This window comes from Magallana gigas, chromosome 3 (genome assembly GCF_963853765.1).
Source record: "Magallana gigas chromosome 3, xbMagGiga1.1, whole genome shotgun sequence".
In the NCBI taxonomy this organism is placed as follows: domain Eukaryota; kingdom Metazoa; phylum Mollusca; class Bivalvia; order Ostreida; family Ostreidae; genus Magallana; species Magallana gigas.
In genome coordinates, this window is record NC_088855.1 from 20,649,181 (window position 1) to 20,669,889 (window position 20,709).

At 34.1% G+C, this 20,709-nt stretch overlaps 2 protein-coding genes across 3 annotated transcripts; one reads left to right on the plus strand and one right to left on the minus strand.

Moving 5' to 3' along the window:
- Positions 1-12,594: 12,594 nt before the first annotated feature.
- LOC117687463 (uncharacterized) lies at positions 12,595-18,592 on the plus strand. 2 transcript variants are annotated; one of them, XM_066078846.1, is made up of 11 exons: positions 12,595-12,655; positions 12,882-12,971; positions 13,477-13,583; positions 13,946-14,222; positions 14,909-15,190; positions 15,293-15,529; positions 15,651-15,727; positions 16,252-16,356; positions 16,561-16,775; positions 17,197-17,361; positions 17,455-18,592. In XM_066078846.1, exons 6-11 carry the CDS (start codon positions 15,304-15,306, stop codon positions 17,729-17,731), a joined length of 1,065 nt encoding a protein of 354 aa, XP_065934918.1. In that variant the 5' UTR covers positions 12,595-12,655; positions 12,882-12,971; positions 13,477-13,583; positions 13,946-14,222; positions 14,909-15,190; positions 15,293-15,303; the 3' UTR covers positions 17,732-18,592. The 2 variants fall into 2 exon arrangements, with proteins under 2 accessions (XP_065934918.1, XP_034319918.2); XM_034464027.2 differs by having other exon boundaries at positions 13,477-13,572.
- LOC105327680 (P2X purinoceptor 7-like) lies at positions 17,786-19,891 on the minus strand. The gene is made up of 4 exons (XM_066078847.1): positions 19,637-19,891; positions 18,656-18,823; positions 18,134-18,370; positions 17,786-18,052 (listed from the first exon to the last, which is right to left on the minus strand). The coding sequence occupies exons 1-4, from the start codon at positions 19,655-19,657 to the stop codon at positions 17,786-17,788; spliced, it is 693 nt and encodes a 230-aa protein (XP_065934919.1). The 5' UTR covers positions 19,658-19,891.
- Positions 19,892-20,709: the final 818 nt, after the last annotated feature.

The following is a 20,709-nucleotide window of genomic DNA, read 5'->3' on the forward strand; positions in this document are numbered from 1 at the left end:
AATAATTGATTAATATGAACGAAGTATTGTCAAGAATTTTGACCGAGAACGTTCGGCTTCAACCAAAATCGGATGATGTATTTAACAGTAGGTGACAAATGAGGCGCTAAAACAGGAGAACTTGAATATATTCAAGACAGATCATGACAAGTTAACATATAATTTGTTTTAATCAAATGATGACTACATCACACAAGCATTAAAATCAAGAACATACATATCTCTAGTTCATCTTTATTCAGCCTGTCTATACCATCAACGTACAAAAAACCCCCACTCATTTGTTACAAGTTGTCTGGTCACACATTTTTTTTTATAAATCAATAATGGAATTCACTAAAAGGATGCAGCTTTGCAAAAATCTAAAAAGAAACCCCCAACTCAAAATAATATCCTAAGATATAAAAAATAATCCATAATTACCATATAAAAAATCAATAACTTTTTATAGATAAAAATGTTTCTTAAACTTTTCTTAAAATGCCCACGTACCAATAAAACGATAAAATTTAAAAACAAATAACAATTTGCGAGTGGGCAAGCTTTTAATTTTTTTAATACTGGACTGAAATGGTTTTATAAAAAACGTTCATTTTCCAAAGCCAATGATACAAGACCCACTCTATGAAAAAAAAAAACTTTTTAAATACGAAACCCCCTCTAAAAAAAGTCCATATATAGCATAAGTGACTTTTTATTCTGACAGTTATTAAACATGAACATGATCGGATATAGCATTTGTGGATAAAGCGTAAGGACTACACATTGTGTATTGTCGGCGGTTCGAATTCATTTCAGTGAGTAACTTTTTAAAAACCCTATTTAATCATTTCACGATGGTTCATCACATATTCCTGAAACTCTTTTGACAATGGTAATTTTAAAATATTAAAATTTAGAATAATAGAGAGAAAACGTGTTTGTTTTAAAAGTACATCATGTAACAAGAATATGTTTTTAATGGGCGGCTTATGTTTATAACGTAGTAAACGATAGTAAACAATGGGTTCACCCACTCGATTTAACAGAGATAAATATATGCCTCGTCAATAATTTTCAAGACAAAGGCGAAAATATTAACAAAATTCTTCTCAATTCTTGCAGACTTAAAGTGTCACATGAAACTACTAAACGGGTACAGAACAGACCAAAAATTACTACAAATTTAGTGTGACTTCCTTTTTGTTCAGCGGAAAAGTCACATAATACATGCAAGTGCGCATTTTGTAGCTCAAAGACAACCCTTAGAGTAATTCCATCGGAGACTGGAATCGACCCCTTTGTACTGTTGGGTTTGCTTGTGTCGGTAGGAAGTAAAAGTTGTCCGAAATAATTATTAGGAAAAAAAGTGAATCACAATCAAAATATTGATGTGTTCTCTTACAGATAAAACAAAGCCTTTCCTTGCCTTAAATTAGGCTTTGTTATAACAAGAGGTCAAGAGGCCTTAACGGTCAAATAAATACCATAGCCCTGACATACACAAGCTTGTCGAAGTCTTATATATGCATTTGCTTTAAAAACTTTCATAGAGTAGAAAATAAAAATATTATAAAGACGACCACCTTCCTGTCTGAAATCTCTTAAAAAGGACAATGAAACCTATAATTTTACCGAAAAAATTACAGATCATAAAGTGTATGGCCTGATATTGAAAATGTAAAAGACTGAGAGATAATGATTTTCCACATTTCTTAGCTTTCAAGATAGGTTTTATGTGTAATGTTTTATAAACTAAGGTGCCTAGTATACAGGTTTTTCAAAAATAATATCCCATCCCCCATCACCAGGGGCAGACAAAAAACTCCCACTCTGGGTATTTAAATAAGCAGCTTTTAAAATATTAATATTATACGTTCATCGCTCCTGTTCCAGCTTTTGAATCCTCTACCTCTATTGACAATTGATCACCTACTGGTATTTTTTTATTAAATGAACGTACTGTTTATCAGTGATTTTGGTTAGCCAATTATAACTGAACGAGTCTTTTCATTAATTTAAAAAGTTCAAAAGCTGTTTTTGTTTTAAATGATAAATATACTTGTTGAGCCGTTTTGATCATACAACTTCTTAATTAAATTATATTAGATGATTACTAACTCCATTATGAAGAAGGAAGGGGAGATGATTTCATTATGAAGCTAAGAAGCACTAGAAGATAACTATATTAAAAAGCAAGGGAAGATAACTTTATTATGAAGAAGCAAGGAAAGATAATTCCATTAACTTTTACAATTTTGATAGACAGCTTCATTCTTTCTCTTTTCTAAATATGTGAATTAACTCATTTTTCATTGAAATTCCTGAGCAAATTAAAATAAGAAGACAAATATATACCCCCTCCCTCCCTCCCTGCCATAACCCTTGCCTTGAGCGTAAGTAACATGAAAAATTATTGATGACAGCTTAATGTTTTTTTTTTTAAAATATGCAGTCAGTTTTTTATTTTGTGTCAATATAGTTTTTTAAACATTCTAAATACATTAACAATTAATGGCCATTTTGGCCACACCCTGCATTAAGGTGGTATGGGACACCTCCATGTTGTAACGTATTGTTTATCGACATAACAGTAAATGAAGCGTAATTATATGAGTAGTAGTCATCTAACGGCGTAGCGCAGTGGGTTAGAGGGTTTATACGAATTTTAAAATTTCGCCATTATTCTTTGAGAGTTGAGATCTATGAGAAGTAAGGATAAAAGTTCCGCTTTCGCGATTTTATATTCTTGCGATACAAAACAGCGGATTTAAGTACTCGCGTAATATATGGAATTTACAGTATTTGTATGTTATGTGTAATTCATGAGTTCGAATCCCGCTGGGGCTTTTACAATTTTTACACCTATCCAAATATTTTAAAAAGCTATTTTCTGGGCTAAAAGTTGTAAAATTTAAAAATTTTAAGTAAAGTAGTTTAATAACAATATATTTTAATTCACATTAGTATCGACAGATTCCCATACCACCTTAAGAATCCCTACCCTATACACTATACGAGTATTTTGGTCCCGCCCTAGTATCAAATCCCTACATAACGAGACATGAAATTTACTAATTAATTAATTCTTTAACAAATAAATATAGGAGTAGAAAAGAAGATTTTCTATGAATTTAAACGTTTTTACTATATGGCCATATTGGCCTCAACCTAAAGCCTGAAACCCCTGGCCATGGCATGGGGCCATGAATTTTACAATTTAGGGTAGAGGGCTTCATAGATATCATAACCATGCATTCAGTTTTTCCTCAAATGTGTGGGAGAAGAGAAAATTTGACTTTTTATGCATATATGGCCCTGCCCATGAGGCCCCGGGGATGTAAGAGCTATGAATTTTACAATTTAGAGTCAACTTCAATAGAGATGCTTCACACGAAAATGGTAACAATTGGCTATGTATAACGCTCGTCGCATGTCTACCGATGAGGACGAATTGCAATAGGTCACCTGACTCAGGTGACCAAAAAAATCAGACCAAGACCATCACATGTTACCAATTTAAAGCTTGATTTTGACCATTTACATAAAAAGACCATAAAACACTGTTGGGACTTACAAAGGAAAACTTTTTTCGCTACACTCTGTTGCATGCGTAGCAAACGCCAGGTAGCTGATTAAATGAACAAATTTCGATGGTGAAATTAAAAAAACAAGAGATGTTTGTAAAACACTTATGCCCCCCTCCCTTGGAAACATCAACAAAGTAAATAAACAATAACTGCAAATAACTGGAATTTTTAGGTCCAAGGATATAACTCTGTCGAAAATTCCTCTATCATACCCAAAATCGAACTTGACCTAGATAGTATCATAATAAACCTGTATTCCAAATTTCTTTTCAATATGTTCATACTCTGCGAAGAAAATGAACGGAAACTGCAAATAACTGGATTTTTTCTACGTCTTAGGGCCATAACTCTGTCGAAAATTGCTAAATCGTACCCAATATCGAACTTGATCTAGATATTATCATGATAAACCTGTATACCAAATTTCCTTCTAATATGTCCATCCTCTGCGAAGAAAATGAGTGGAAACTGCAAATAACTAGAATTTTTCTACGTCCAAGGGCCATAACTCTGTAGAAAAATGCTTGATCGTACCCAATATCAAACTTGATCTAGATATTATCATGATAAACCTGAATACCAAATTTCTTTTCAATATGTTCATCCTCTGCAAATAAAAAGAGCAGAAACTGCAAATAACTGGAATTTTTCTATGTCCAAGGGCCATAACTCTGTCCAAAATTGCTTGATCGTACCCAATATCGAACTTGATCTAGATATTATCATGATGAACCTGTATACCAAATTTCATTCCAATATGTTCATCCTCTGCAAAGAAAATGAGCGGAAACTGCAAATAACTGGAATTTTTCTATGTCCAAGGGCCATAACTCTGTCGAAAATTGCTTGATCGTACCCAATATCGAACTTGACCTAGATATTTTCATGATAAACCTGAATACCTTATTTCATTCCAATATGCTCATCCTCTGCGAAGAAAATGAGCGGAACCTACAAATAACTGGAATTTTTCTACGTCCAATGGCCATAACTCCGTTGAAAATTGCTCGATCGTACCCAATATCGAAATTGACCTAAATATTATCATGATAAACCTGTATACCAAATTTCATTTCAATATGTTCATACTCTGCGAAGAACGGAAACTGTTGGTGGACCGACCGACAGACAGCAGCAAAGCAATATGCCCTCCCTTCTTCGAAGAGGGCATAAAAAGAAAGAAAATATTTAAACAAAATATTTGGAGTTTTACAAGTAATCTTCCTTAGAAAAGTGAAAAAGGTGCTGAAAAACGGCTAAAATGTTTTTTGGCATCTTGTATCCCATGTTTACCATCAATTGACTCTATAAATAATGCTTAAATACCACCATATCCATTTTTTAAAAGACAATTTCAGTATAATGTAAGAGTTATAGAACATTTAAGTTTAAATCTTTAATATGGCAGCCACCCCAGCGTCGTTTATATTTTTTATTGTATAATGTGAATGTTTTAGGCAACCTTCATACCAGATTGCATTTTTAAAATGGTAATAAGGCTTTGTTGTGATCTCGAAAGTTGCAGAAATGGTATTAAAGAAATTTTCATGTACATGTTCGGAAACTCTTTGTTCTTGTAGGGATAAGCAAAAAAAATTGTCCAGTTGTAAAAATATGTTAATGAACTGAAATCAGAGGTAAAGAAACTGAGGAGAAGAATCAGTTCGCTTGAAAAGGAAAAATTAAACTGGTGTGAAAGATCCACCAAAGAATCCCAATGACGACGAAGTTTTGAAAATTCCGCACGGAAGGCCAATAAGTTTGTCCGAATTGACCAGCTCTTGCAGAAAATGCACGAAAGCACCTGATGCAGTTGCAACGTTACTTAATGCACTTTTTACTAAGAATGAAATTAAGAATTGTTCCATTTCTAGTAAAAGAACTGTTAAATGTAGTCAGGAGGGACCCCGCCCTCGTCTTGACCAAGCAAGATTTAGGGTGCTAAAAAGAATAATTTTCGAAACCTTTCCTGCTTTCAGCAAGAAAGATATCCGTGAAAAAATTCAAAACTTACAGAAAGTTGAAAGAAAGCGTTAACTTCAATTCAAAAGAAATGAATAAAAGTGGATACCATTTTATTGCATTTTTTATGTATATATAGGTAAGAATGTTCATGAATTGTTCCTGAGGTTTATTTAATAATGAATATTTATAAAGTTTTATTCAATCATGAATATTTATAAATGGTTAATGAAGGTCATTCAATCATGAATATTCATAGATGGTTTATGAAAATCCGATGAACTTATTATTGGACATTCTTTAAATGATGAAACTTACTATTAGATTAATATCTTCATGAATATTCAGCAACTTTTTTAATGAACAAATATTCATGATTTTAAAATGTCCAATAATAAGTTCATAGTACCCTGATTAATAATTCATGAATATAATTCATAAATTGTTCAAGGGAAAATCATGAGTTATTCATGATCATCTTGCAGGGATAGGGTCCCTTTCTGTTGTGCAGATCGCTCCTCCTGTATTTCTTAAGCTAATGAGAAGTTGTTATTAAATTGCATATCAATTAAACATCTATGAAAAATAAGCATATTATTTGGATTTTGAGTTTTGATATTTATTGAAGAAAAAAATATCAGATTTTGAACTTATAATCTTCTGTCATATACATGTATTTTCGAGAACAGATCAATGTTAAATATCTATCCAGGGTTGACAAGTTGAACTTTTCACATAGAATAATAGCATATGTGTTTGCTTTGACGTTGAAATTGACAGGCAGCACTTTTCATTAATTGTTTTAAGGAGGTTGGCACCTGAAATAATAGTAATGTCAATCATCCAAAAACATCATGGATATAAAAATGGGGATATAACATGGTCATTTATTTTATTTCTGCCATGCCTTTCCATGGAAATATGGGCCCCAAACAGAAATAATAATTTCCGTGAAATTTTTGCTATCAATGTAATAATCCAATTATAATTATTAAATCTCAAATCGATTATCGTAAATTGACAACCTTTTCAACTGATGATCGACTAAAATGCAAGTTGTTAATACAGATCAAGCCTAAACCATATCATAACTGTTTTGAACTAAAAAGAGAATAGATGAATGCATCTTCCCAAGAAAAGGGTTTCCGATCCCTACAGGCATCTTTAGAGTTCCTTGGGATATCTGTGGGGTTCTTGGAGGTTTATTTGGGATAATAGTTGGAATAATATAGCCGTCTCCCGATTTTTTTTTTGGGGGGGGGGGTTACAGGTTGATTTAATTTGCCATGTTAACTGACCTTGTTTGGTTTTATTTCGGACTGCCAATGAGAATTCAGGAGTGGATCTTAAACTGAATACAGGAATTCCCCTACTTTAAACATAATTAACGCGGTAAATATGGGTTTTCCATTATATACCATATAAAAACAATCTTTTTAGACTGAAGTCAGCCGCATAAAAAAATTAATTTTGCATTATTACAGAGATCCTATGGAATTTTAGCCCTCTCCAGTAAACATCAAATAGAAAAATCAGAGAGGATTAAATTATTGCAATTACTGGAATAGCAATGAGTCCCCAGGGGTATCAATAATTTTAAATTTGTATTATTTGGGTACTCTGGGGTTCTATGGTGTATCAACAGTTATAATTCTTTATTATTACAGTATCTTTGGAGTACCCTTAGGGTATCTATGGGGTATCATTGGGGTGAAAAAAGAGATGCCGGATAAAAATATCAAAATATTGTTCAGAAATGTTTTTCAGAACAACTTGAATATATCATAAAACACAAACTATTTGGAAGTTTAATCTGAGTTGAAAATTAGGAGGCTAAAATAACTTGCAGTACTCTAAAACTATTGAGTTATGAAAATTGTTCATTTTCTTCTTGAAAACCTCCCACCACAAATTATAGTCTCTAAGTTAACTCTAAATAAATTCTGTATATTTATAACTTTTTTAAACCATTTTATCCAGTTTGGTTTATTTGGCATACAAATAGCAATAATATAGGATGCAATTTTTTTTAACATAAGAGGTGACATAAAATAGTTACCCCAAAAGAGAGTGGAGCAAACCTCTTTAAGACTTGTAACAAGCATTTCTATTTATTGGTTAATTTTGCTGGTGGTTGGGTTCTAATAAAGGTAAAACACTGTTATACTAAAACATTCAGGACTATTAAAGTGTTTAATTTAGACAATTGTAATGATTAAAATGTATAAATGGTATTTATTCAGGACAGCATGGTGGCACACGGGCTTCTTTAATCAATGGTTTTTGGGGGAAGGAAGGGGGGATGACTACTGTGAAAATTAAGACAAATGATAAGGGGAAAATATCCTCATCAGAATTCAGAATTTGGCCCTTTATTTGCCCACTAAACAAAGCGAAGACAAAATTATTTCTATAATATGTTTTGATTACCGGACATAGGTGTAGCTCTCCAGAAATTTTTTCTATTGGAACGAACTGAAACCCGTAAAAATTCAAGTGGCAAAACCTTTGGCGTGACGAGTGCACTAGCAAAGTCCACAAACTATACTCAAGTACACGGTGATTTGGTACCAGAAAAGTTGATAAGGAAGTTTAGCAACACAATACAGCACTCATCCTTATAAGAAAATTCAGTCAAAAGGAGGAGGGAGCAATTTCTCTTTCTGAATCCTCCACAGTAAGAATATAAATAATATCAAAACATGCAATTGCTCAGGCAAGATTGAAAATGATTTAAAGGTCACTTGAGTCACTCAGCTGACCTAATGCAATTGGCTTTCGTCCTTTTTAACTTCTTCAAAACTACAAGGTCAATTGATACCAATTTAGGTGTGAAGCATCTCTATGGAAAGAGAATCTATATTATGAAATTCATGGCTCTACCACCCCTTGGACACCACGGGCGGGGCCAACATGACCTTCAGGATAGGATAAAACATCGAAGGGTAGATCGAGGGTTCAATTTAACGTTATAATTTTATTTGATCTAATTTACCTGTGTAACTGCCTATTCACAAACGGTGTTCAACTTTTATTTGGATACAAGTATATTCCCAATTCCCCCAAAATGGTGTTTCCCAAAGAGGCTGATGATAATCTTTGTATTATTAGCTCATCTGCGCTGAAAGCTTATGTGAGCTTTTCTTATTAAAATTTGTTCGTTGTCTGTCGTCGTTGGTGTTGTCATTGTTGTAAACTTTTAATATTTTCATCTTCTTCTCAAGAACCACTTGGCAGATTTCAACCAAACTTGGCACAAAGTATCACTGGCTGAAGGGGATTCCAGTTTGGTCAAATGAAGGGCCGTGCTTTCTCTAAAGGGGATATAATTTAAAATTATTGAAAATTTATTGGTATTTTCCAAAAATCTTCTCAAAAACTTTTAGGCCAGACAAGCTGTAACTTGTATGGAAGCATCCTCAGGTAGTGTAGATTTAAGTTTTTTTTCAAATCTTAGTACCTGGGGTTAGGGTGGGGCCACAATAGGGGAATGGATTTTTACATAGGAATATATAGAGAAAATCTTAACAAGAGACCAATTGGCCTTAACGGTCACCTGAGTAGCACATAACCCATACACAAACTTGTCGAGGAGTCTCATATATGCATTTAATTAATAAGTTTCATTCTGGAGTAGGAAAATAATAAATTTGTAATAACGACCACCTCCCTGCCTGAAATCTTTCAAAAAGAACTGTGAAACCTATAATTTTGGCAAAAAACTTAAACGATCTGGTCTACAAAATCATGAATTCAGTTTACCTTTCAGGTGTGTGGAGGTAAAGAAGATATTTTTTTAACATTATATGCATTAACACCTATACATCCATTTTGGCCCAGCCCTAGAGTCAAAACCCATACTCCAGGGGACATGAAAATCAAATTTTCAGTAGAGGACTTCCTGGTAAACATAATTATAAGTCAGTTTTTTATACAGATGTGTGACAATAGAGAAGAAAATATTTTGAACATTATATTATATGCATTAACACAATATTGTCATACTACCCCCCCCCCCCCCCCTTATGTCCTGAACCCCTGACTCAGGGGCGATGAATTTTACAATTAAGGTAGAGGAGTTAGTGGACATCATAATCATGTATTCAGTGTTTGCCCACATGTGGGTGAGTAGAAAAGAAGATTTTTTAAGATTTAAAACATTTTTACTATATGGCCATATTGGCCCCACCCCAAAGCCTGAACCCCTGACCCACGGGTCATAAATTTCACAATTTTAGGTAGAGGGCTTCAAGGACATCATAATAGTGCATTTAGTATTTAACAAATACATATGGGAGTAGAGAAGAAGATTTTCTATGATTTAATTCATTTTTACTACATGGCCATATTGGCCCCACCCTAGAGCCTGACCCAGGGGTCATGAATTTCACAATTTTAGTAGAGGGCCTCATGGACATCATAATCATGCATTTAGTTTATAACAAATACATATGAGAGTAGAGAAGAAGATTTTCCAAAATTTAATACATTTTTAGTAAATGACCATATTGGCCCCACCCTAGAGCCAGAGCCCCTAACCCAGGGGTCATGAATTTCACAATTTTGGTAGAGGGCTTCATGGATATCATAACCAGGCATTTAGTTTTTAACAAATTTATATGGAGGTAGAGAAGATTTTCTAAGATTTAACACATTTTTACTGTAAGGCCATTTTGGCCCCACCCTAGAGCCAGAGCTCCTAACCCAGGGGCCATGAATTTCACAATTTTGATAGAAGGCTTCATGGACATCATAAGATTCTAAGATTAAATGCATTTTTACTATAATGCCATATTGGCCCCATTTAGTTTATAACAAATACATATGAGAGTAGAGAAGAAGATTTTCCAAAATTTAATACATTTTTAGTAAATGACCATATTGGCCCCACCCTAGAGCCTGAACCCCTGACCCAGGGGTCATGAATTTCACAATTTTGGTAGAGGGCTTCATGGATATCATAACCAGGCATTTAGTTTTTAACAAATTTATATGGAGGTAGAGAAGATTTTCTAAGATTTAACACATTTTTACTGTAAGGCCATTTTGGCCCCACCCTAGAGCCAGAGCCCCTAACCCAGGGGCCATGAATTTCACAATTTTGATAGAAGGCTTCATGGACATCATAAATATGCAACCAGAAAAAGATTTTTGAAAAATGTTGCTTTTTTTGGGCATATTTGGCCCCACATGTGGCGCCCCGGGATGGTAGAGCCATGAATCTCACAATTTAGATTCCTCTTATCACAGAGATGCCATTTTTTTTAAAGGCCGAATCCAATATATGATGGTTCAGACACAGAGTCGAGAGACAGTGATTCTGAAATGCGCCCACGATCACCAAAAAAAAAACAAAGAAAAGAAAACTTCGCATACACTGCCAGCACTCTCCCCGCTGCCCATTTCACCGTCTCCAGCCAAGGCAAATGGACAAACAAAGTCTCAAAATTTGATATCCTCAGGAAATGTCAAGGCCAGGCTCCACCGTCACCAAAATTGTCAAATCCCTCAAGTCAAATCCTATAAAGGAAAGTGCATAAACCTGAGGTCAAAGCTCAGATTTGAGGCTGAGTATTGACTTAAGGTCAAGATCTAGTTTTGGTACTAGAACTATTATGACGTCATAATTGATTTGATGAATCTTTTCCCTTATTTTACGGCTTTAAAGTAGTCCGAGTATCGCACGACGTCATAATACGGATTTTACAATATCGGTTCGACTTTTACAAAGCGTTTTTGATACCCGGTATTGATTTTGCTCTACATCGCTGTTGTAAACAATGGCAATAATAAGCAACAAGTTGCTGTCCTTTAAAAAAAGGACTACAATACGTGGACCATTTGCATGTTTATACGAAAACGTGAAAGCCTTAAGATTATCAGAGATTCCACCGACTCTAGCTGCTTACTTTTAACCACTCAGAATTTTATCTCAGAATTTAAAGGATTCATACTTCTAAAATAATTATGATCTATCTAATAATGAAGTCTGCATGTATAGTATCAGGCATTCGGCGAATTCGACTATTTGCTCACACTTTACGATTCGCACTACTTTGTTAACTATGCAGTGACAGCTTTCTTTAAATTAATTTCATATTTTGAATCATTTTTTTTTAGATTTAAACTTTTATACAGTGACATAATTATTCAATCACAATCGGGAAGTACTCTAGCCTCGCCTACTATAAGTAAAGTTAAGTTACATGTGTTTACGGAAAACAACAAAACATTGCAAATTATGCTATTTGATGCATGTTGTAGTTTCGGCATAATATTAACTTATTTTATAATACTGACAGTTCATATCACATGCCGATTGTTTCTTTAAAGCCATATACGCTGTCATTTATTTGAATTTTTAGAATTAGTGAATTAGGGCTAGAATGGTTTAATTCCACAAAATATACCATATAAAAATTGTCAGTAACTTGTTATACTGTTTTATAAGTTTTTTAAGGCCCGTGTACATCGTTTAAGAATTTTTGTCTTGCAAGACAGAATTTTGTAATGAGCGTGGAGATATGCAAGTGACCTGGGGTCAACAAATTGGAGATTGAATTGCGCATCCTCAGCGGAGACAAATATGTCGGAAAAGCGAGGCAGAAAGTCGGATAAGTTAACGGACTCTGCACGAAAGCGTCACAAAAAAGAGGCTAACTCTAAATTAAATAAATTCAAAATTTACATCGGTGACCAATTTGACAGATGGACGGACCTCCGGACAAAACTGATGATAAAATCGAACATCGAACTGGCCAAGATTCTGATGGATAGGTAAGTCACAGTGCTGTGCATATCTGATTATAGTGATTTTGGAAGATCTTTAGACTATTATTTAACTAATATGAATTTAAACATTTTTTCTGTTCAATAAAAACATGTAAGCTTAATTTAATTGCTCTCTTAAATACACGAAAGCTGTCATTCAATCTCTCCGTTATCGTCTGTAAATTTAAAGATGGGGTACGGAAGGGGTAACGCAACATAAAAATAAATGCATGCTTTTTTATCTGTTTTAGATATGAAAGTAAATCCGAGTCATTTCTGCCCCAAATTACTTCAACACCGGTGTGTAATCACCTTGAAGTTGAATCCGAGTCGGATAGTATAACATCTGAATGGTAACTTAATTGGTAACTCTCTCTCTCTCTCTCTCTCTCTCTCTCTCTAAAAAAAAATACGTTTTAGTTTTTATGTTCGACATTATCATGATGAAAGATGCATGTATTAGTTTATGGATAATAAACTGATAAAGCAAGAATTACATATGACAGTGCTCATTATGATTATTTTAGACTGCTCTCATTTCATGAGATGACTGCAGTTAATTTTTTTTTTAATTTTTAGTGACAACACTGAGATGTCAAACAAGACTATGAAGAGTAAGAGTGGACATGCTTGTAAAAAATTATATGACAGTTTTTTGGATCCATTTGAGTAAGTTGTTCATAAAAAATGATTTATGAATTTCGCCTATTAATTGTTTAGTGAACCTACTACAATTTGGGTTAACATTTTTTAATTGCTGGTACATGTATTCGTCTTCAATGATCTTTTTTAACTTTTAACAACTCATCTCCAATAAAATGACTTTAAAATTATAAGAAATGTAACATTACATACAAAGTTTAAAAACATTTAAAAAGTTCCAAGTGCAATGTAAATGCTTTTTGTGAAAAGTTCAGACAATTCACTATGAGCAAGTCTAAGCAAAACTATATCACAGACAGTATAGATGTTGGAACTTGTTTAGATGAACAAGTTTATCTAACCCTTTTTATAGAGATCAATATACTAAGAAGTATAATAAACATGCATATCTTATACATGCATGGATATATTTAATATAAAACCTACTCCACTGTAAAAAGATATAATACATGTACAAAGATGCATTATTAATTGTGTAAATAACTAAGTTATGTGTTTCAATTTCTAATAGATTGTCAATGACACCTTCGGAACTTGAATTGCAAGGACAGGGGGATAATTCTTCTGATGATGAGGATTATGAGCCAAGCTTCAATTTATCCTTAAGGTAATATAATGGTATGTAACAGTCAGACTGGTTTAAATACTGGTGTCAGATAGCTCAGTTGGTAGTGCACCTGACTAGAGATTCAGGGGGCCCAGGTTCGAAACTCGGTCTGGTCTGTCATTGGCATTAGTTCAGTATAACTGTTTGTGCAAACCTTGTTTACACTAAACCTGAGTAATGAATTTTTTTTTCAATACTTGTGGTCAAACTTTTAAATAAAATTTGCTGCCTTTGAACTACATGTATATTGAATTGTAAAACTTTTCCTTGAATGTGAGTATTACCTATGCCATTTAATTGACTACTGGTTTCAGCAGGATGCTTTAAACTAAAAAATATACACCCATCTTTATATCTTATGCATGTATTTTAGACTAGATCATGGCCTTCTATCTAGTGAATCAGAGGAAGAGGATTGCAATGATGACATGGAAGAAGAGCATGACATCGAGCCTTATCCCTGTATTAAAGTAGTAACGACAAATGCAGAAGTAAACGAACTGTTATCAGATAGACCAGTCCTTGTGTACATGGATGCTCTTCTTTCCCTGGCCAGAGCAAATGTCCATCATGTTTGTGGCGTGAAAGGATGTGGACAAGACATCCACATCACTTCAGAATTTGTCTCCTCAGCTGTATATTTGAAATGGGTAATTGTTATTAATTTTAAATCTTTGAATCTAAAGTTTGAATTGAATGTAAGCATTAATTATCAATTTATGTAATTACCCTTATATATATATATATATATATATATATATATATATATATATATATATATATATATATATATATATATATATTATATATAAAAAAAAAAAAAGAGGGGGGTATACTGTTTTACCCATGTGTGTCTGTGCAAGTGGCTCTGTATAGTGTATATCCGTAACACATTTTCAGAGCCTTTAAAAAAAATTTCCTTAACATCTAATTCACATTTCTTGTTTATGTTGAAGTTTCCTCCACTCTTCTTGAAAAATGTTATCTAAGCAACGCAAACTAATGAATATTATGTAAAGATAGGATATTCAAAAAAAAAATTTCAAAACTTGAAAATGAAAGAATAAAATGTATTAATTTTTTGAAGAAAGAATTTTGCACAAGTCAACAAAAATGAAAGCTCCTGATGACTTGAACCCCCATACCTGTGGGTCAGCAGTCACTTAATTATGTCAGGTGACTAACCTACTAAGATACAAAGTAATACACTCGGATTGATTGATATATTAGCCAGAACAATACATGTGATATACTTCTAAAAAATAGGTACAAGTCAAAAGGTGTGGAGGAAACTTTTTTAGAATAATCATAATAATAAAAACATTTTGTCTTGTAGAGCTGTTCAAATAATCACATCGCTCATAAATGGTGCTCGCAATCGCTCCTCAACAGAAGAGTCCACAGTGGTGATGTTTTAATGGCTGTTTCTCTGTTGGCCTCAGGTGGCAACTTTCATCAGTCTACCCTTTTTCAAAATTTTTGAAGTTGCCATTTCTCTCTTCTTCCTCTTTTACCAAAATTCAAAGAAGATACGTCATTCCAGCAATTGAGGAAGTATGGGAAAACCATCAGGGTCATATTTTGGAAGAATTCAGAGACAAAGATGTTGTTATTCTTGGTAAGTTTGTGCTACATTTACATGTTGAACAATATTCAATTTAACTATCATACGTTTTATGGATTATGATATTTATGTAACAAAGAAAATTTTAATTCCCAGGGGATGGTCGTATGGATAGTCCGGGCCATTGTGCGCAATATTGTACATACACCTTTATGGAAAATGAAAGCAAGAAAATATTGTGCATATTAACCATGGACAAGAGGATGACAGGGAAAAATAGTTGTACATTAGAAAAAGCTTGCTTCCAGAAAGGTTTACAGTTCCTCTTACAGAGCGGGATACATGTTGTAGAGGTTGTCACCGACGCACATGTACAAATTGAATCTTTGATGAGTAAGCACATGTATAATGATTTTAACTTATATGTAATAAAATACTGCTATATTATTCTGATACTTTAAATTTTAATGAGTGAATTTTTCAGTGAAAAAAATAATTCAATTTTTTTTTCCAGAAAATAACTATCCTGCTATCAAACATTCCTTCGACATCTGGCATGGGTCCAAGAATCTAGGCAAAAAACTGTCAAAGGTACTTGCTGCATTGCACATATTTATATTTATTTTAGTGGTTACTTTGACAAATTTACTGATCTGGTATTGGCTTATAACTGCTAACTAAATTCCAAACCCAGTGTGACAGTAATGATTACTAAACAGATATTTTGCATACTGACTATGCTTAGCCTTAGCATGTATGGTATGAACTTTACAGTATTCCAGATTATGTCTGCACAATCACATTTCCAATACATGTACAACATTCTGTGATGCCCATGTGGAACATAGGGAATGAGGTTTTTACCTCCTCTCACATTAAGAACAAAATCCAATAAATTAGAAATTTAACCATAACACATATTTTTTTGAATTGTAAATATATTTTCAGAATTAACTTATCAATTCACCTTATTTCCAAGATCAGAAAATCAGATGTATTGGTTTTCTTGGGGTTTGATAAGGACAATTTTTGTGGGTTACACCGTTTGTAGAAATACATCAAATTGTTTGTCTTATTAAATGACAAATCTTTTAAAAATTACACTTGTGTTTTAGGCTGGCCAAGAGAAGACCAAGAAACCTCTTCTGCAGTGGACAAGAGAGGTGGTGAACCACTTCTGGTATTGCTCAGCTTCTGCCAACACAGTTGAAGAGTTCATTGTAAATATTTTTTCTTTGCATGCCCCCTATGCAATACAATACTTGCATTATTCAGTGAGTAAAAGGTTACCATTGTGCTTGTTTACAACAATACATATTAATATGTACACATAGTTTTCATGTTTAATATTACATATAGTAGAAGACATTTGTCATAGACAATAATTTATTCTCAGTCACATCTTATTCATTCTTGTTTTACAGGGCATATGGTGTGGAGTTATACATCACGTAATTGGAGAGCACGAGTGGATTCTACCTTACAGGATTGGAGGGAAAAGCTGTTGTGAGCACGGTCCTTTGACTGAGGAGGGAGACAAGGACTACCTAGTGGCAGGCTCTCCCGCACATGTGGCACTGCGAGAAATTGTGTTGGACAAGCACCTTCTAAAGAAAATACCATATTTTCTGCATTGCAGGTATCAACCAAGCAGTAATGCAAAATTCTATGTCAATTGATACTATATACTATATGAATAGTGCCTGTTTGGGAGGGTAACACCCAAGGGGTGTCAATTTCAGCTGTTATCCTTCCAAACGGGCACTATTTTTAGAGATTTTTTTACTGCTTTTATATAGAAATGACGTGAATTTCACGGCAAACCGTACGCGCATGATTTACGCGCATGTAACAATTCATTGTGTTACCCGTTGCTAAGTGTGTTGCTAAAGCTGAGGGTAATTATTAATAGAACGGATTATCAACTGCGTCTGAACCAATCAGATTTCAGTATTTAACATGAAAGTATTATAAAAGTTATGCACAAGTTAATGAAATATTTATCGATATACATGTACATTGATGCAGACTATTACATAGGGTTTTTTTTTTAACTACAGAAGCACTGCTGCGTTAGAGTCATTTCAAAATCTTATTTTGAAATACTCGCCAAAAAGACTATCCTACACACCACATGTGTACACGGCCAGAACGCTACTAGCAGCATTGGACCATAATGCCAACTGTGATAGGCCAGCTGCAGTGAAAAAGGATGGCTCTCTCAGGTTTGTATTGAAAAAGAAAAAGTTTCAAAATGATGTGCATGATACTCAACTGTACACAGACTGGGAAGTTTATGTTTTTACCATGTTTTTTAGACAGCAGAGATATTATAGTAAGAAGAGTGGGCACTGGTCAGTTTGTCATGTAAAGGAGGAGAAGACATATCCATATGTCAGTGACATCATTTCGTCCTGTATTGAAAAGCGCCTGGTAGATCCCATTGGAATGAACAGGCCAGTCGTACTAGATGCTGACGATCCCAGGCGCATTTCCAAGACACTGGCTTCTGTTGAACCCCCTCCAACAGCGCAGCTTGTGGAAGAAAAGAAATCAAGATTTCCCGTGGAAAAGGACATTAAGCCCAAGGACTAAAAAATTAATTTAAATACATACTAAGAACACAATGCACTGGTTTTGTGTTTTTTATTAAAACCCAAGAACACCTTCAATGTAACCAATGTAATGCCCTGATGGATCTGGATATCGATCTCTGATCCTTAGAACACAGCAACTGGGAATCACTTTTCGATTTCCAGCACCAAGATGACCATGTATCCACATAACATACTGTCTATAAGCAGCATGTCTGTGTGCTTTGTTATAGTCGATGTCCCTTGGTTCAGCTAATGCATCATTTCTGCTTCTTATTGCCACCTCCAATACAAGTTCATCTAAGACAATAGTGTAGAAATCCTGTAAAGAAGGCACTTTATTATTTCCATATATACGCTTCATTAACTGCTCATTGTGTATATCGTTAGGTTAAAAGCTTACTGCAAGCTGGGAATGGCAGTTTTGTGGAGTCTTTCCACAACACACATTCTCTTGCATTGTAGGCATCTCCCTACAAAAACTACATGTACACCAGCTAGGTGCTGTGGTCATGTGTTCTTGTGCTGGATTAGTATCTTGAGGAGAATCCAAGATGTCCAGCAGCAGAGAAGGCTCTCTTTTGCACACTAATGCCAGGGTCTTTCTTAGGGACTCGACATCCATACTAGATATACGCTCCTAAAGTCACAAGAAAATAGTTTTGCCATTAGTAAAGAAAATATAGAGTTACAAACATGTATCGTGTCTTATGAAATATATTTTTTGTCATGTTTTTCTCTTTTTAAATATCACTTTGAAGTATTAGTCAATGGTGTTGTGAATAATTTCAGATAGTTTCATGGTCTCAAATTTTATTCAGCAAATATGTTCCATGCATGTTATAAATTTATTTTTTATCAAGGATCGAGTTGTTCTCTCTTTGGTATAAGGGTAAGGCAGAGAGACATATTTTAAATCATGTACCTCTATTTGTGTCTGGCGATTCTGTCTAGCATGCATGGCCAGCTCAATTCTATTCTGACCAGCTGCTGCTCTTCCTCTTCCACCCTGACCCCTACCTCTGCCTCTAGCAGCAGCTCTTCGACCCTGACCCCTAGGCCTACCTCCACCTTTACCTTTAGATCCATGTGTCTTTATAAATAAAATGGTTTTGAAGGAAATTTTAATGGTATACAACCTGATATGCTTATGATATTTACATGCATTTCTCCTGTCGGACAGGAGCTTTGGTTCATCGTATATTAAGTAATGTGCTCGGTAAATAAATAACTTACTAGAATATAATACCGATATATACATTTATGTATGGATTGGATCATTCAACATTAGTCATTTCTGACTCTATGGACACAAAATGAGAATAGAATTTAGTCAATTTTTCAGACTTACAAATTGCTAACATATTACAAAACTAGTATAGTATATATAGATACATGTATGTACAGTATACATGCAGTAAGTCGTGTAAAATTTATCAGTCTTTTTTTCGGCCAATGTCTGTGAACCAGATTCAATTTGTTTATGCCAAAATAATTTTATTATAAGGCAAAAACTGTTACCAACACACTATACATATACAGTCATATATATCGAAAGCATGTATAGCCCCCCCCCCCCTTCCTGCATTTTTCTTTTATTGTTTTGCCCCTTGTGATTCCATGACTGGCAAATAAACACGATATATTATCCAGAAATAAAAAGACCAAAATTTATGTATAAATATATTTTCTTCTATGGTATTCGTCGACCTCAAAATGTACACAATTTAATTCATCTAGAAATTTCCCCGTCTGGTACCCCATTCTACGTCAGCCATAATGCAAATGACCGTAGTTTTGCCTCCGTGAGCTGAGTTCGATATTTTGATCATGTTGTAGTTTAAAAACATGACAATATGAATGAAAATTTATTTTCTATGTCAAAAGAAATCAATTGGACACTTACTTGCGACTCCATTTGCAGCATTCAACTTTTTATCAGCGTGTAGCATCAACTCATAAATACTCGGTAATCTCCGTAAACAGTCGCAATGGCGGTCGGTTCAAATAATCAAACGTGCGTAGGGAACGTTTTAAGTAAGTATTTCTTACTTTGTAATCAATATTTATTGTGTATTCAGTGGTGTTTGTTTATATCTTTCCAAAATATCGTCATTTAGTATATCCAAAAATTTACCGCAAATGACAGCGTATATGGCTTTAAAAGGAATACTTTGTTTCTGTACTGACTACTGTTTTCCGACAACTTTACAATTACAGCGTCTTTGAATTTATGTGTGCATATGGCATTGAATCCCGATCCCGATTCAGATAAACTTGTGCTAGCCTGGTTCCCTGAGCTACCCATTACGCACATGAACCAGGCTAGCTCATGCGCAGGCTGAATTTTCCCCATAGCATCCGGTTTAACCTCGCTTATATATTTTCTGCGTGGACCTCAGGGTCCACGCAATTAGAACGGTAATATATGTATTCTATGAGAGATAGAAATGATTAATGTTGAGAAACTCGATTCTGTTAAAGTAAAATGAAAAACGAAGATTCTGATTAACCAGGATCTCAGGTATGCTTATATTCTCTTTGTTTTGAACCCCCCCCCCCTCCCGAATTTTTCTTTTTCTTTTACTAAAACCGGTTTAAATTTAGAGATAGAAACTATTTCGAATTTAATCAATCGTCAATTAATTAATGTTTAAATGATATCTAACATTGTTGACAAATCTAGGCAAAAATGTGGCAAAATGTGATTTTTACGGCTTTTTCGTCAGGGTCTACTCGGTTTAGAGCTTATAGCGTGAAAAGTAATCCGTCAACACATAATTTATTTTACCAAATCGTTTTTCTAAGATGTCAATCTATAGAATAAACACCATGAATTTAAGTTTGAGTCCATAAAATAGTAAAAAAATTACCAAACGGGATACTAGCATTGCATTTTTCGTATTCTATTTTGATACATCAGGTCCATTAAGCGTACTTACTTACACAATTTTGCGCAAAATTATTGATGCGATATGG

Excerpts from the sequence above, each read along its gene's own strand:
- LOC105327680 (XM_066078847.1), bottom strand. The coding sequence starts at position 19,657 with ATGCTGCAAATGGAGTCGCAA. Across the intron at positions 18,371-18,655 it reads ATCGCCAGACACAAATAGAG|GAGCGTATATCTAGTATGGA; the intron begins GTACATGATTTA and ends TTGTGACTTTAG. Across the intron at positions 18,053-18,133 it reads ACTGCCATTCCCAGCTTGCA|GATTTCTACACTATTGTCTT; the intron begins GTAAGCTTTTAA and ends CCTTCTTTACAG.
- LOC117687463 (XM_066078846.1), top strand. The coding sequence starts at position 15,304 with ATGGATAGTCCGGGCCATTGTGCGCAATATTGTACATACACCTTTATG. Across the intron at positions 16,357-16,560 it reads ACACAGTTGAAGAGTTCATT|GGCATATGGTGTGGAGTTAT; the intron begins GTAAATATTTTT and ends CTTGTTTTACAG. Across the intron at positions 17,362-17,454 it reads AAAAAGGATGGCTCTCTCAG|ACAGCAGAGATATTATAGTA; the intron begins GTTTGTATTGAA and ends CATGTTTTTTAG.